This window comes from Artemia franciscana, chromosome 4 (genome assembly GCF_032884065.1).
Source record: "Artemia franciscana chromosome 4, ASM3288406v1, whole genome shotgun sequence".
Taxonomy (NCBI): domain Eukaryota; kingdom Metazoa; phylum Arthropoda; class Branchiopoda; order Anostraca; family Artemiidae; genus Artemia; species Artemia franciscana.
In genome coordinates, this window is record NC_088866.1 from 21449025 (window position 1) to 21465546 (window position 16522).

The 16522-nt window shown below is 33.8% G+C and overlaps 1 protein-coding gene and 1 long non-coding RNA gene across 2 annotated transcripts in view; one reads left to right on the plus strand and one right to left on the minus strand.

Moving 5' to 3' along the window:
• LOC136026143 (uncharacterized) overlaps nt 1-16522 on the plus strand; it is a 99901-nt gene that overhangs the window by 51077 nt on the left and 32302 nt on the right. The gene's annotated exons all lie outside the window — the stretch shown is intronic.
• LOC136026142 (uncharacterized) overlaps nt 6471-16522 on the minus strand; it is a 38567-nt gene continuing 28515 nt past the window's right edge. Inside the window, exons 5-7 of the mRNA XM_065702444.1 lie at nt 15831-16028; nt 11446-11654; nt 6471-6744 (exon numbers count right to left, since the gene is read on the minus strand). Of these exons, the coding sequence (XP_065558516.1) occupies nt 6612-6744; nt 11446-11654; nt 15831-16028 (540 nt within the window). The 3' untranslated portion in view covers nt 6471-6611. The remainder of the gene's footprint in view (nt 6745-11445; nt 11655-15830; nt 16029-16522) is intronic.

Genomic DNA, 16522 nt, shown 5'->3' on the forward strand with positions numbered 1-16522 from the left:
GGAGGAGATAAATACCTCGCTCTTTATGCTAAAATATTTTTAGTGATTTCAACTATTTATTCTACGGCATTTTTGATTCAGGGGTCATTCTTAAAGAATTGGGACAAAACTTACGATTTAGTGTAAAGAGTGAGGTATTAACGAGGGTACAAACCCCCTCGTACACATAATAAAAATATAAGAATATAAAAGTTTGTTACGTAAGTTAATTCTTAAGTTACGTATATTTTTTACTAATAAAAACGTTCGTTGAATATTAAAAGTTCTAGTAGCCTTTTTAAGTAACCGAAAAATTGGAGGGCAGCTAGGCCTCCTTCCCCACCCCTTATTTCTCAAAATCGTCTGATCAAAACTAAGAGAAAGCCATTTAGCCAAAAAAAATTAATATACTAATTTCATTTCAATAATTTATGTGCGGAGAGCCAAAATCAAACATGCATTAATTCAAAAACGTTCAGAAATTAAATAAAAAAAACTAGTTTTTTTAACTGAAAGTAAGGAGCGACATTAAAACTTAAAACGAACAGAAATTACTCCGTATATGAAATGGGTTGTCCCCTCCGCTGTCCCACGCTCTTTACGCTAAAGTTTTTAATTGTTTTAAAAAGTTGAATTGTGGCAAAGAGTCAAACTCTTTGCCACTCTTTGTATCAAATGTCTATATCTTATTCTATATTTAAATTTTCTGGTTCTACATCCTGTATTCCACTTTTTTGACTACCTTATACCTATTTTTGGAATTTCTTGAGGTTCCTTCCCTTCATTACAATGCTCATAAAAAGAGTGTTCATATCCACTTTACCATTGTTTTTTTTCTTCAATGGCACCGCAATGAAAACTAAAGGTAAAGAATGTGGCATTGGACTTTATAGTTCCTACTGGCGGTGCTGATCTCTGTTTCATTGCCCTTCAGCCAGGAAGTTTCAGCCGGAAGCTTTTGCACACGATTCCTGTTTTTCTTTCATTTTTCACACTATCTTTCATTTTTCCTAGCTTTTTTTTACAATTAAAAGAGTGAGCTATACTTTTATAGAACTGTCAAGAGCCACGGCTCCTTAATACTGGAATGCTGTGATGATAATATTACCCCTAAGTTTTCACTATCCTTACTACTTTGACAATAACAATTAATGACCAGAGCGCAAGTAATTTAAATTTTTTGAAAGCAAATCTTCATTGAGTTTAAATTCCCTCTCCCAAAACAGATGTTTGTCTTCACAAATTTAAATAAATTTAACACAATCAAAATTTATAAATTCTAGTAACAAAGAGAAAACTACATACACATGACTTGATCCAATGCATGAAAACCCTCAGAAGGGGGACAAGGGGTAGAACTCCTTAAAATCGGGTACTATAAAGTAATTATGAATAAATCAAAGGAAAGAAAAAAGTAGGGGAAAAACATGGAAAAAAAGAGTGTTAGCCCATGGTTGGCTGCCTGTCAATAGGCTTTGAACCTTACCAGGGGCCTTATGAGTTCTAATTTGTGACTGAGTGACCCCTTTCCGGTTTTCTAGAAACGCTTACTCTATATTATTTGTTTGGATTAAAAAAAAGGAATCAAAATTTGTATAGCAATGAATGATAAGTAAATAGCAATCCTAATCAATAAAAAAAGCATAGGAACCTAAGTATTGACATAATTAAATCAAGCTTTTTATGGTGATTCACTGAGTCTAAAAGCATTAAATATATCAGCGTTTGATAACCAAGTCAAAAATAAAAACTTTGTTCAATAATGTCTGCCCAATGCTTCAGTATTGTTCAGTACAACTGAATGCTAAGAATTCCTATTTTATTTTTCATAAGTAGGCTATTGTTTCGTGTATTTTTTGCAATTACTTTATTTTTTTTCATTTTTATATTTAAGTAACATACTTTTTTCATTACCTTTGAAAGATATTTCTCTCTAGGCTTCGCTATCCAGACACAGAGCATTGAAATATCAACTGTTTTTCCTACGTTAGCAAAAGTATCGAGTTAATATAAATGTGGTTAAAAAATAAAAAGATTTTTCAAATAAAAGTAAGGAGCAACTTTAAACTAAAAAAAAATTGAAATTATTCTGTATGTAAGGGGGACTGCCCCCTTCTCAAATCCTCACTCATTAAGCTAAAGTTTTTAGTGTTTTGAAAAGCATCCTTTTTGCAATTCAATTGCCCTTGTGTTTCAGTAAGTGTTCTTAAAGAGTTTGGATAAAAATTCTAATTTCAAAGTAAAGAGTAAGGAATTAAGAACGAGACGGCCACCTTTATATAAAGATTAATCTCTAATTGTTTTTCACACCATGCCCAGGCCTTTCCAAGATATAATGTAGGTTAGCCCCCCTTAAACCCCTGGCTAATTGGTGTAAAAATGTATAAATAAGTAATTGTAAATTAATTAGTACCGCCCTACGTTTTTAAATTTTGAAAACAAATTGAGTATACATAAAATATTTGCGATGAATAGTATTTTTGTTCTAAAGTCTTTGTTAATATTTCTAATGCAGAATTCTGGGTGAGCGAATGGGGATATTATTGTTCGTATGGAGGGAAATTCTATAAAACCTTTAATGTTCTACGTGCTTGAAGCCATTACAACCTCTACAATAGGATTCTCTGATCGATAAATACATATATTTAAATACTTTTAAATATTTTATATAAATAAGAAAAGAGGAATATTACCATTTAGAATTACTGAGAACATAATTCCTACTAGCATTTACCACCCCAAAAGAAATTTTCTGGCGGGGCTCATGGTCCGACTCGCCTTTTCCGCCTCTTTGCCGGGAGGCATGAGAATATAGAATTTTCTACTACGAAGAGATTAATCAATTCCATCTCCCCCCTGGCCACAAAATGGCTCACCCCCCTTCATTACAGGTGAAACACAATAACACTTCACAAAACGTAATTTCATCGGAAAAAGTGAGTCCACTTAGTTAAATCCACTGCCGCCGCCGTGCGGTATTACTTCCTCTATAACTGGAAAGCCTAAACTATACTTTTAAATCGATTAGCCTCTCATAGTTTTAAATTGATTGCAAATTGGTCCTCTTTGGGAAAAAGTCGTAATTTGGTGCCCTCAAATGGTAGAAAACGACACTTTCCCATGGCACAATCTTTATGGTCACTTAAAAATAAGCTTTAAACTTACGTTCGAATGAGCTCTCTCCTAATTTTCTGGAACCTTCGGTTTTGTACGATCACCCCTGGGAAAAGCAAACAAATCAAAACATGAATCCATGATAGTTCTTCTGAAAAAAAATCTAAACTCCATATTTTGTATATTGGAGCTTCAAACCTCTGCGGCAGGGCTCTCTGATGTGAGGAATCTAATAAGGGGATTTTCAGTAAGATCGCTTGCTTCTTTAGGGATCTTTCCACCTTTTTTCGAAAATCAGGCTAATTTTATCAGATTCGGAGCTTTTGGTGGATAACAATAAACTGAATGAGTCTTATATATTTGGAAATAGAATAGAAAGCCAATTCTGTTAATGTGTCAATTGTCATCCAAATTCAGTTTTTAATTTTGATGAATATTGGCCCAAGTTACTCCTAACTTAGAGTCATCACGTATTATTTGATAAGATTCTCATGTGACAGAAAAATATAATTTGAACTTCTTCATTTTATTCAGTTGAGTTGGAGTGTCAAAAGAAAGAGGAATAATTTAAAAGCTGTATTGTAACTTTCTGCGGGCACCGTTGTCCAGTAGTAACTAAACCCCAAAGAATGAATTACGATGACAGTTATATCAAAAGAATCCCCTAGCTACGGTAATTCCAAATAGATAAATATCAATTTTGACCTGACTTTGGCAGAAAATTAGGAGATTAGGAAAATTAGGAGAAAATTAGCTAATTGACTTAGGACTTCTGAAAACCTATATGAATGAAAACCTTAGTTCTACTGCCCTAGCAATGACGCATGGACGGATAATAGATAGACATATCTCTTAACAAATGAACTTACAACATTTTTATACAATCCCAATAAGGGGATATTAATGCCAGGTTTGCTTCTCACTTAATTGGACTATCTGTCTTGGCTTTTTCTACAATTAGCAATGGCTTGATGCCCATAACTATTCCATTTTAATTCAAAAATTTTAATCCATTTTAATTCATCCTAGTTTTAGAGGTCACATTGCCACTAGGTGCCACATTTGCCACAAAACATTAAGTTACACAGTACACACAAAATGAAGGGACGGAATCCACTATTGCATTATCGTGGGTAAGTGATAGAAAAGTTGGGAAAGTCAGCGGATCTCCTTTTTCAGGGAAAGCGACTCCGGAAACTCTCAATAGTGCAGTTTCTAGGACCAAATCCTCGTGAACGGTTCTTCCAATCAATATGAAGAGGATTTAATTTCTAGTATCTCTCCAACTGGAGTAATATATCTAGACTACATATGAGATTAGGCAGCAAAAGGGAATTTTACCCCTCCCCCCACATTAGTGTAAAGTATTTTTATGCTGAAGTAAAATATATTTACTTTATACTATTAGGTAGCTTTTATGTAACTTATTTTTATTTTGATAAGATCCTACTCAGTTGCTATTTTTTTCTAATTTTGTTTTTTGCACTGGCTCGGTGGGATCCCGCAATTATATGCTACTTGGGATTTGCCGGGAGTAATATTTTCCAGCGAATGCTTCTCTAAAAATATAAACGTAACAACCTGAGAGTAAAAAGATGGTTGTAATCTCAGGTCCTGTTAGTGGATTAGTTTCTGCAATCAATTGCATGAATGTGGTTTTTGAGTTTTCTCAAAAGACCAGCAACTCTAAGTTTCCTCATAATTCATGATCATACTTCAAAGAAAATGAGACTGCTTGATCAGACGATGTCCAGGCAATGAGGATGTAGAACAGGATGAAAATGATTATGTTAGCATTTAAGGCCTCCTTTTAAGAGGACAGTTATATCAGTTTTTTTTGTTTTTTGTTTTACAGTTTGAAACCATTGGAAATGAAAAATTTAAACTTTGGTGTAAAATCTAAGGGTTGATTACAATGAATATGATTTTGAAAATGAATGGAAATAAAATGCAAAGATACAATTGTGTGCAAGTACAGAACAACATTAGAACTTAAATAATCCATAATTAATCTGCAGAATAAGGAGGTTGATACTTCCCAACATTTTACTCTCTATGCTACAGTAATATTGTTTCTCATTGCTTCACGAATGAATCCTCTCGCTTAGGAATGATGGAATAAAAGTTTTGAAATAATGTGTGTCTTGGGGTGTTAGCTATAGTATGGGCTGGCAAGTTGAATGCTATTGACCTTAGAAGACTGGCGCACATTTTACACATATTCAACTGAAGGAAGAGAACTTTTACAAAGAAGGTATTCGAGGACCATCAGGGCTAGTCAAAACTTATTTTAATAAGAAATTACTTCAATGAAATGAAGAAGACAGAAAAAAGTAAAAGATAATTTAAAGTCCATAGTAGACAATTAAATTCAAAAACACTTTGAGGGAATCCAAAATTTTTGCACATGCCATTAAAGAAAAGATTTTGCCTTATATTTCCTCTCAGTAATCTCAAAATTTGGCTCTAGGAATTTTCGTCGGCGATGGCACGCTGGGACATTTTCGGTGGCGCACCGCTAGTTTTCGGCACGGCTTTGGGGACTAGTCTTTAATAGAGCTAGTGCCTACCCTCTGGATATTTCTTCAAAAATTTCTTAAAGAGCTCCCCAATAAACTGTCTATCTTTCTTGCTAAGATGTAAATTTAATGAGTATTTCAGGTGCTTACCCTATGCTTCTGAAAAGTTTAGTGTGCGCAGTAGACTGTATTTTTTCTGCTTTGTCACACCGATGAAAAAGAAGGACAAAGATTCAAAACCGTTTGGCCTAGCGTTATCCTTACCACAGTTTCCTGTAGGTATTATGAGAAAATCTTCACAGATTGGCTCAAGTTACGGGCCTTATAGATAAAATCAAAATAAAATTACATCAGAAACCACAATCGTAGAATATCATAAGTTGGGGTGTTACGGTCCTTCTCTGGAAAAACCAAGAAAGTTACTTTTTTGCATGGGTAGCACTGATGTTTCTCTCCCCCTTTTTCATTTTCTTTTGGCCAGTAATTTTGGAAGACTAGACTTTTTTTTCGGATAAACGACATTTCTTAACTATTAAGGTTCTTGCGTTAGCTCTGCAGTGTGTTGCTACAGCCGGATTTCGATCTCAGCGTCTCGTATTACCAAGCTAAGGTCAAACTCACTGCGCCACTATAGGATCTGGAATATTATGAAGAGACGGTTAATGTTTCATTTGAAGGAAAATGTTCATGCAAACTACTTTTATTTTATCAATTCGGTTATATAGCAGCAGAGTAGTGCGGTATGGCTCTTTTTGGTAGTTTCCAGAGTGAATTAGATTAAGAAACATAAAAGTTCGCTTTAATGAAATAACTAACGTTGTTTGGCTATCAGCATTTTACAATAAATATCAAAATACGTCACTTTTATAAGTATTTATTCTTCAAATGTTTATTATAAATAGTCTTAAAAAAGCTAATTGGATAAAATACATTACAACTCTTTACTTAAGCTTAAATTTAAGAGAAAGAAAACCGTATGAAACTAGAACACAGATGCAATTATGCATTTCTGGCTTTCGAAAATTGGTGCCCGTTAACACTGAGATTGATAGGTGCAGAGGTAGAAGACCTTTTAGAGCTCACAATGGCGTCCGATGAAGTTTTTTCCTTTGAGACACTTCGAGCTTTTGTCCTGGAAGTACATTTTGGTTAGTTTAGTGAATACATTGGGAGAGGCTATCGTCATGATGACCTATTTTCAAGCATTTTCAAGCCTTGCGTAAAAAATACAGATTAAGACATAAAATATGTCTAAAATAAAACGTAATAACTACCAGTATACTCTGACAAATAATTAAGTGATTAGTCAGATTTACCGCAAAGAAAAAGCACGACCTTTAAAGGACCAATAAATTAAGATGCCTTTTTTATGGGCTACATTTCATTGTGGAAGGAATACAGGAAGTAGCTTCGGATTCTAGAAGGATCATTACTACAAAGCGGTTAATATTTTGAAACCTCAAGAAAACAGACAATGTTTTTTGCATTTGCAAGCAACCAATATATACATTACTTTAAATAAAGAATTAATTAATAATTAATTGCTTTAATGTGAAATAACGGGCCCACAATATAAAAAATAGTTTGTATAATTAAAGATAAAAAATTATTAACATATATGCTGTGAACACTTAAAAATATTGAAAATCTTTAGTTATTTAAAAATTACGAGAAATAAGTTGTGGTTGACAGAAGGAAGATACCTACATTTTTGAACCTTTTAAGTAGACTGTGCAATAGTTTCAAGTTAAAGTCGTTTTCTTGGAATTTCTGCTTTAACTTCCTTAGTTAAAACAGAAATCTTTCTTTTTTTTTATTTTAACGCCAAATAAGCTAAAGAAATAATAGCGCTATTTTAAGTGAATAAGAGAAAAGAAACATAATAAGTTCTAATTTGATAATGGCGAACCAAGGCAATTATTTATTGTAACAAATAATTTCTCGCAACTTTATAGAAATTCTGAATTAACTGGACTTAATACTCCGGTCCCAATCTGACCTTTAAAAGAAGCTTAACAGTATGAACCCTGAAAATATGGAGCTCATCAGAGAGAGGCTTCTGAGCAAAAGAATTTCTTCTCAAGGGATACAATTATACCCGCGTACGAAGAAGAGTGGGTTTTCAGCTTCATAATTTCAGCGTTCATATTGTCAAGCTTCTTTGAACGGTCAGGTTAGGACCGGAGGATTGGTCCAGTTTTAAATTCTTAAACAGAAAGGCCTGGAATGCGTGGAAGGCCCAAAGCAAGACCTGTTCTCATGATAATAAAGTTAAGAGTCTGTTTTGGAACTTAAAAGGTCCGGGATACGAATCTCAACAGACCCACCGTCAATTCTAAACAACCTTCGCAGAAGTCTCCTTATTAAAGGGAAAGAACAATGTGAAAGAGGTGATGCCTTAATGTCTCGTATTAAACAAAGGAGTGCAAAAATCTGGCTGGAAATAAAAAAAAAAGGTGCTAATATCAACTGGGAGAAATATAAATAGTGTTTAAATATTTTTCGTCAATTGAGTATTGTGTTGTTTATTTAACAGCAAATACCGCTCTAATATTAGAATACGGTACAGTTTTGAAATGATCCGTCTGTCATGAACAATGTCACTAGCGCTTTCTCATCTAGTATTTTTTACTTTATTTTCTTTTATTTAGGCCAAAAATTACTGTTTTCACATGGACGTGTAAATTTTGCACATGGACGTGTAACGACGGTAGGTCAGAGTGGCATGTCAATGTTATTTATTTCTAAAGTAGTTTAGGAAAGAATAATCCTGTTTTTTCAGTGATAAGGTGTATTGTTTTTTTTTTTTACTATTTTTGTTTTCTCCTTGGTTTATGCTCCCCACCAACGGAAAAATGTAAAAAAATTAATTTAATGGTATTTATGTTGCTGTGAATGTCCAAAATTTGGTTAACGTCGACATTCACCGGTGAATGTCCGAAATTCCTAATTTTCTGCTTGGATTCAATTTTGCGAGTCCGCTTTTTCAGTGTTATGCAAGCTATGATAGCAAAAGTTAAGGTTAGGCTAGGTTAGATTATGTTAGTTTAGGTTAGGTTAAATTTGATTAAAATTATCAGAAATGAGTTATAACCTAAGCTAACCTAACTCAACCAAACCTAATCTAATCTAGCCTGTCATGATCAAACTTTGCATTATATTGAAAAAGTTGAATGGCAACGCTGACTAAATCCAAGGAATAAAAGGTATTTCGGACATTCACTGGTGAATGTCGACATTTACGAATTCCGAACATTTACGGTAACATTTATAACTAAAAGTCTCGACTCTTGAATTTAATTCAATTTGAGCGCTGCAGGATAGACATATTCCAATAACAGAATGAGAAAAACGTTTCTTCTAAAAATTTAGGTATCACACTTTAGAATATGTATTTTGGATTATTGTTTAAGCTAAAGTCTTAAGTCATTGAAGACTTTATTGGAAAAATACATATCCTTTCAGATTAGAAACATTTACAATTCAAAGCAAAAACAACTAATCCACAGGCAACAGTTCAACAGCTGAACAAGGCTATAAATCCTCCGAGCCATCCTCCTCCCTGTGGCTCTTATCAATGTATATATAAGCTGATACTGATATTACAGGGCTCATTAGTTTTGAGGATTGGCTTAGTAATTCCTCTGTTAAAGTAGCCTAGATCATAATTATGCTAATACTGAATTATAATCATAGTAATTTATATTTATTTATTTCATTGTCGAAGGTACTCTGTTGCTAAGCTTTATTTTTTCTTGTTGTTTTTTTTTCGTTGGAGAATCAGTCTCCTGAAAAAAAACTTTTTTTTTACTTATTTGATGTTTAAAGAAGAATCATGTAACAACAATCCAAAAACTAAATGTTAAATTTTAGGTTAATATTCATACTCATATACCCAATAAGAAGAGCAGATTTTAATATTTTAGTTTACTTAATTATGAAAAAGACGCCAAATCAATCGCCAAATATACAAAATCATCATCTTTACATTTTTTACATTCTTTACTAATTTGTCATTCATGTGACAAGGCTCATGACACTCTTTGTCATTCTTACATTAGTCTATCTTATGCTATAAATTGTTTCAGAATTTGAAACAAAAAACAATTCTCGGTTCTGAAAAATTAAAAGGAATCTTCCTCAGTGATCAAATTTTAGCCTCCTTTAGTAAAAGATAGCTGAGGTCATGTTTTCCCATTCCCTCAACCTGTTTAATTTTGAAGAGGCCCTTTCCCAACCGGTATTTTGGATGAATTTTTGCCTCTATCCTTTGGTATGCAATAGACACCACCAAAGTAAGGTTAGGTTATCTAGTTTGATTAAACATATAACTAACAATCATAGATAATTAATATATGTATTTTATCATTATTTGTATTTATTATTATTAGATTGTATATAATAGATAATTATATAATAGATAAACAGATTATCATAATATTTCAAAGTTAATAGGTTATTAATCAATAATTAACATAGATAATAGTTAATCTAGATAAATTGTTTAAATTAAATACAAAAACTCAGAACTATGGTAAAAACGAAGTTCACATTGTTTCAAAAAAAGAAAACCAGTGCGTTATTATTCGAGCTAAAGTTTTAGGTCCTCAAAGACTTTATCGGAGAAACACATATCCTTTCAGACAAGAAACGTTTAAAAATCAAATTAATAATCAATATAGATAAAAATCAACTTAGATAATTTAACTAAATCAAATTATCTGAAAAAAACTGAAAGTTATGGTAAAAACAAAGTGCACATTGTTTCAGGAAAAGAAAACCGGCACTTAATTGTTCCAGCTAAAGTTTAAGTCCCCAAAGACTTTATTGGAGAAACACATATCCTTTCAGATTAGAAACGTTTAACAATCAAATTAATAATTAATATAGATAAAAATTAACCTAGATAATTTAACTAAATTAAATTACCTGAAAAAATGAATGCTATGGTAAAAACGAAGTGCACATTTTTTCAGAAAAAGAAAAGGGTTCGTTTTGTAAAACGAACGAACTTTTTTTGAAAAGAAAGCTCAGGAAAATAATCAGTTTTTTCATAGAAAGATAAAGTGCAAAAAAAAAAAAAATACAGCGTTGAAATTAATTGCACGTACTTCATTATCGATTTTGTTTTCGTAACAACTACAGAAAAATAACTGAAAACGGAAAGAATTTTTGTTGTGACAAGAATTACTGATGCTAAATTTTCTTAGAGTTAACAAATTATTATTTGGATGCGTTTATTCCCGTGGCAGGGTCCATTTGATAAAGACAAGAAAAAAGCATAATAGACAAATGCATAATTTAGGGAAAAACAAAATAGAACCATGGCTTTCGTCAATTAATCTTAATCTATAAAGAAGTTGGCCGATTTTAATTAACACTACACTGATTGTAGGCATGCGCAAACCTCCTCTCACGCAACAAAATTAACAAAAGAAAATTCAAAATTGTATTTTAGGAGGAGTAGGAGAAAAATCCAAAATTTTATTACGTAGTGGAAATTCTATACCCCATGAGCCTACTTTTATCACCTAGTAGATTTGGTAGATTTGACAAAACCACACTTTAAAAGTTAAAAAATTTCAAAAAAATATATTTTAATGTAGGAAATTTTTAATTTTAAATTCTTTATTTTGTCAATATTAAAATGACTAAAAATTAGCCAAACTCCCCCAGGGGAGGAAGGAAGCCTGCATTGAACAAAAGGCCCCTTCGACAGAAGAACGCCGTATGCATTAGTAATATCATAACATTTCCCCTTCAAACATAGTTTCCGGGCCTCAGATAAGGAAAGGGAGTACAATCCTACCTCTATGGTAACAATGGTACATACCTTGTGTTCTGTCCTGAAACTTTCCCACTCTCAATCCGTTTCTGCGCAACTTTTCTCTGAATTTTTGGCTGAACTTTCCGGCCTGTTACTACAGTAGCAGATTTATCGGCCTTGGGAGGTCGTTGCCGATCAGCAGCAATAATATGCATGCGTTCTGCAATAGTCGTTTTGAAAAAAGCATCATGAAATGCATGGAAAGCGGAAGTTAGCTGAAAATATCGCGATATGTTAATATCGAATTCAATGATGTATAACAGACAGAAAAAAATAAAACAAAGAACAGAAAAAAATAAATACAAACAGCCTAGCCAATATCAGGAGGCTCTGAAAACTTCTTCCGTATAGACAATGAAAGACCAAAAAATAGCAAGTCAGTATGCTCATTATTTAACTACATGGAGCTGATTACACGTTGGGGAAAAAAATCACTACAAAACTCAGTGACACTGACATAACAAGGCATTTTATCCAGAAACATAGCCGGTCTTTGCACCCACTTTTAAGGTGATATACTTCATGAATAGTATGATTTCAAACAAGATATAACTAAAAAATAAAGTTGCAACATGTGCAAATATGAAGTTTTTACCTTAAATGAGCAAGAACAGAACTCACGAAACAGCATATGTGCTCTGACTTACTGACCTTAAGCATGCTTGATTGTACTACTACATAAATAGGCATCAAAATAGTCATGACAACACAGGACATAGAGCAAGTCTGGATGGAAAAAATATAGTTGCAACATGTACAAATAGGAAGTTTTTACCTTAAATGAGCAAGAACAGAACTCACGAAACAGCATATGTGATCTGAATAACTGACCTTAAGCATGCTTAATTGTATTACTACATAAATAGGCATCAAAAATAGTCATGGCAACACAGGACATAGAGTAAGTCTGGATGGAAAATGGGAAACAGATAATGTTGCGGACGATAGCACATACTCTGCCTTTACATTGTAACTGAAAGGGATAAAACACAGCATTCACCACGGTGATTCTTAACTATATATTATGTATAATATTCTACCAGTAGCCAGTTTTTTACACAACACCACTTACTAACATGGACTATAAAAAATACACTTATTTACAATTTGTTCTCAAGAAATCTTCAACTGCTAAAAGTGATATTCCATTTATAATAAAGTTATTGGAGAGGTTTTTTTAAGAACTTGAGTTTATTACTTAATTATAAAACATATTAGGTAGACGATGAATGATTGCGAATGATTTGATATATATGTATTAACTGCCAGAGCTGTGATTGGGGGGGGGGTTGACTTTGATCAAGTAATAAAAGGTAAACAATACTTTTCAACAGGAATGTATACTACGAAATGGGTCAACTCAACATCGAATCTACCCCTAGAGTTTGATTCAAATCTATCCCAAAGTTATCCAAGAATGACACATGGCCCACAAATTGCTCTACAAGTTCAAAACTCAAGTAGGAACTACCAAAATAGGGTCAATAACTCCAAACCCGTAGACCAAGTATCAGTTTTGGACCTCAGCGGTAACTCAAGCGAAAACTTTGCATATTTGATATAAATCCTAGATAGCTATGATAACATCTGCACTGAAAAGTAATTTCAGCCTCTTTCCCTCAACTAAGCTGATGGTACAGCAGGAGAAAATAAGGCTTCTCAAAGCCCAGCCTATCAGACAGAATAACAAAATTACCACTGAAGAGCTAATACTATTAAGAAATAGTTGTATAATTAAAAGCTAGTAAATTTACCCACGACGAGGTAAAAAGGGTGGCTTGACCTTAGTAAAAACTCTGCAGGAGAGAGGGGTATTTTTGAACCAGGAAAATAATAAAAACCAAGGACCATATAAATAGGCAAAATTACAGGCAGATCAGCCATAGATACCTTGGGATTCGTGATTAAACTGAAGACTTGAAATTTTGACTGGGCTGTTAAGTTGTCGTATTTTGGAGAAACCACATCGTTATTGTCTTATTAGACAAAACTGCTTTAATAACTAACGATCTAGGTGACTAGATAATAATAAGGCCTTCAGTAGAGCTACCGAATAGGACCAAAGCGAAAGAAAATTCATTTAATAGATTACAAATGACCACAAAAAGGTAAAGAAGAGAGAAAATGTAAAATAGGAGATAAGGGATAGAAAAGGACAGAAAAGAAAAGGAGGTAACAGAAAATTTAAGGAGCCCAAATTAGCAGTTGGAATTTAGTAAAGTGTTGAACCGAAGCTGGCGCTATTCACATATTTAAGCAACCATTAAATATTACCATCCGTATAAGGTCCAAACTCCTGGATTGAGCTCTGGCATAATTAACGTATTTAGTAGCTATTTTAGTTTTTTTGTAATTCTCTGAAGAATTGTTCGTGAATAAACTTAGTAGTTGCTCAAACACAAAGCAATCAAATGAAAATGATATTTAAGCTCAACTTAGCTATGTATTCTTAGACTTTCAAATGGGTTATTCAACAGAAACCCCTTCCAAGCGATAATTTCAACAAAAACTGTGCTATATCATTATCAGAAAAGTAAAAAATTTAAACAAGACTGGCGATATCCAGCCTCAATGAAACCATGGTTTTGATAAGGGTATACGGCTAGAAATGGGGTTGTTAAGAGGGAAAAATGAAGAAAACAATTCACATATCATAATATTTAGAATTATAGTCAACACATTTCGACTGTAGCTCCGCTATACTTTACTAGCAGCCCCCCTTCCACTCCTAATGTGCTAATATATAGCCCAATGTGCATGTTCCCCGTGCATTTTGCTATGTGTCACTCTTGTTTCAACCCATTTACCCGTAAAGTGACTCAACTGTGACGAAATCATAAACCGGAATCACAAGGGAAATATATAATTTAGGCTATATATTTGCACATTGGGGGGATGGGGGGGAGGTGTTCAGGGTAGACTATAGTGGGGCTGCAGAAGAAATGTGCCAAATACAATTATTCTGCGTAATATGAAGTAAAAATTATTTCCTTAACCTGTTTCATTCTCAACAACCCCAATTTTAGACTTAAACCTTGATGAGTTAAGTATTTTGCCTCGCTATGGCTCAAACAAGTTAGGCATCCATGCTAGGCTTGTTGACGCTAAAGAAACTTGAAATATACCGGCTAGATAAATAAATTCTAAATAAACGAGCTTAGTGTCGAGAGATTGACCCCGGTATATGCAAGCCTTGGGAATACAGAGATTTTAAAATTGCGGAATTTAATGAGGAAGGGCGTATTGTGTAGCCCCTCAAATATCTGCGTTAGATTTACAAATCACTTAAAAAACACCCTTGACGAAAGTTTATCATTTGGGCAGTAATAGAGATCAGCCAAAAAGGTTAGATTAACGTCTCGGGCCCCGCGAAGAGGCTTGTTGAGTCTTGTTCGACTTAAACCAGTGTTAGCCTCATCTTGCCAGGAATGAGATAGGTTTACTTGCAAGTCTCACATTGCGAATGCCTGTTATGCTAGCAATATAGGCTAGATAAAAGTAGGTCTTGGGCACCAAATCAGAAGGACCGATAGGTCACCAAGGGTCACTATTTCCAAAAAAGGCAAGACATACCAAATTGTACGAAAGACTGCAGCATCGAAAACTTCGACAGAATAAATCAACTGAATGACTGTTTACGTTTAGCAGCTTTACCTGACAGCGTAACAGCTGAACGGATGGATTTAGAGACTACAACCCCCAACACGCATCTGGTTGCCCTAAACGTCTGGTTGCATGTGATTCCATAGTATTTTAGAGACTGAAACTGCTGTATTCTGAGACCGTCAAGTAGGGTAGAATTGACTAAATCAGTTTTACTAAAAACCATATCATTAGTTTTACCAATATAGACCATGAGTCCCACTCATCCGTACAGGGTCACTAAGAAACGAAGATTATCTAGTAGGCCAACAATCTTGCAGCGCAGAATCAGCAAGCTATCTACACCAATTGAGACTGAGATCCAAGCTATTGCGACAAATGTTTCTCGAATGTATCTTGTTGCAGAGTAGATAGCAGAGTTGAACATGATGGTGCTTAATGTTGATCCTAGTCAGAATTTTCTAAAGAGCTTCAAGGGGTCAGACAACCACAGGTTGCCCAGCGATTACTTCAATTCTAAAAATCAGTCAAAGGAGTGTGAGGGAGTGCCAACCAGGAAAAACTAGGATAATGCGGGGATTAATTTTTGATTATATGAGGCAGAGTATTGCAAACGGAATACAATTGCAAGCGCAGCAGAAATATCAACATTACAAGCGAATAGCAGATCAATTATATTTCGTCAATTATATTTCGCAGTCAATTATATTTCATAAGCTTAATTTGACTAAAACCACTGTTGCTGGATCGTGAAATTAAATCCAAGATGTTACAAAAAATTAGCTCACCTGTTGAAGAAGTCTCTTATGAAGATCAATATCTTGCTGGCTTGGTTTCCCAGTCTTCATTGGAGTTTCTTGATGAAGCCTCACCAAACAGCTAGAAGTTTCCTTAATTGTTTGAATTAAATTTTGCACATGTTGAGTTTTTAAATATCGACGAACCAAAAATCCTTTGACGAATGCAGGAAGCTTGGATAAGGCAACCTAAAAAAGATAATGACACAAATTTAGGTATTTAAATTCTTAATATCTTTAAATGAAACATAATATACACTCAAATAATACACCCGAAGAGATTTGCAGAAAAAGCCAAACACTAAAGATATTGTCTGCACATTTAGCCTATCTAGATTTTTCCCATCTGTAAGAAGTCTGTAGCCCTAGTCACCTTGCCTTTGTAAAACTATACCCTAGTAAAATACGACCTTTACATACAATTACTACGATTTATTTAACATTTTCCAAGACCTCCAAAGCAACGGAAAAATGTATGTGTAAATATCTTCTTGTGAGCTCCACACGATCAATAATAGAGACAAGGCTTGGAGCTAAGTAGCGTATTAAAAATTAGTTAACATCTATAAACAAGATAAGAAACAATAGCAAAATTTTTTTTTGAAAATTCCACGGTATTTATGGCCTCACCGGTAAACAAGGTGACAATAACAGGGCTACCAGAGGTCAAATGGTAAAAAATA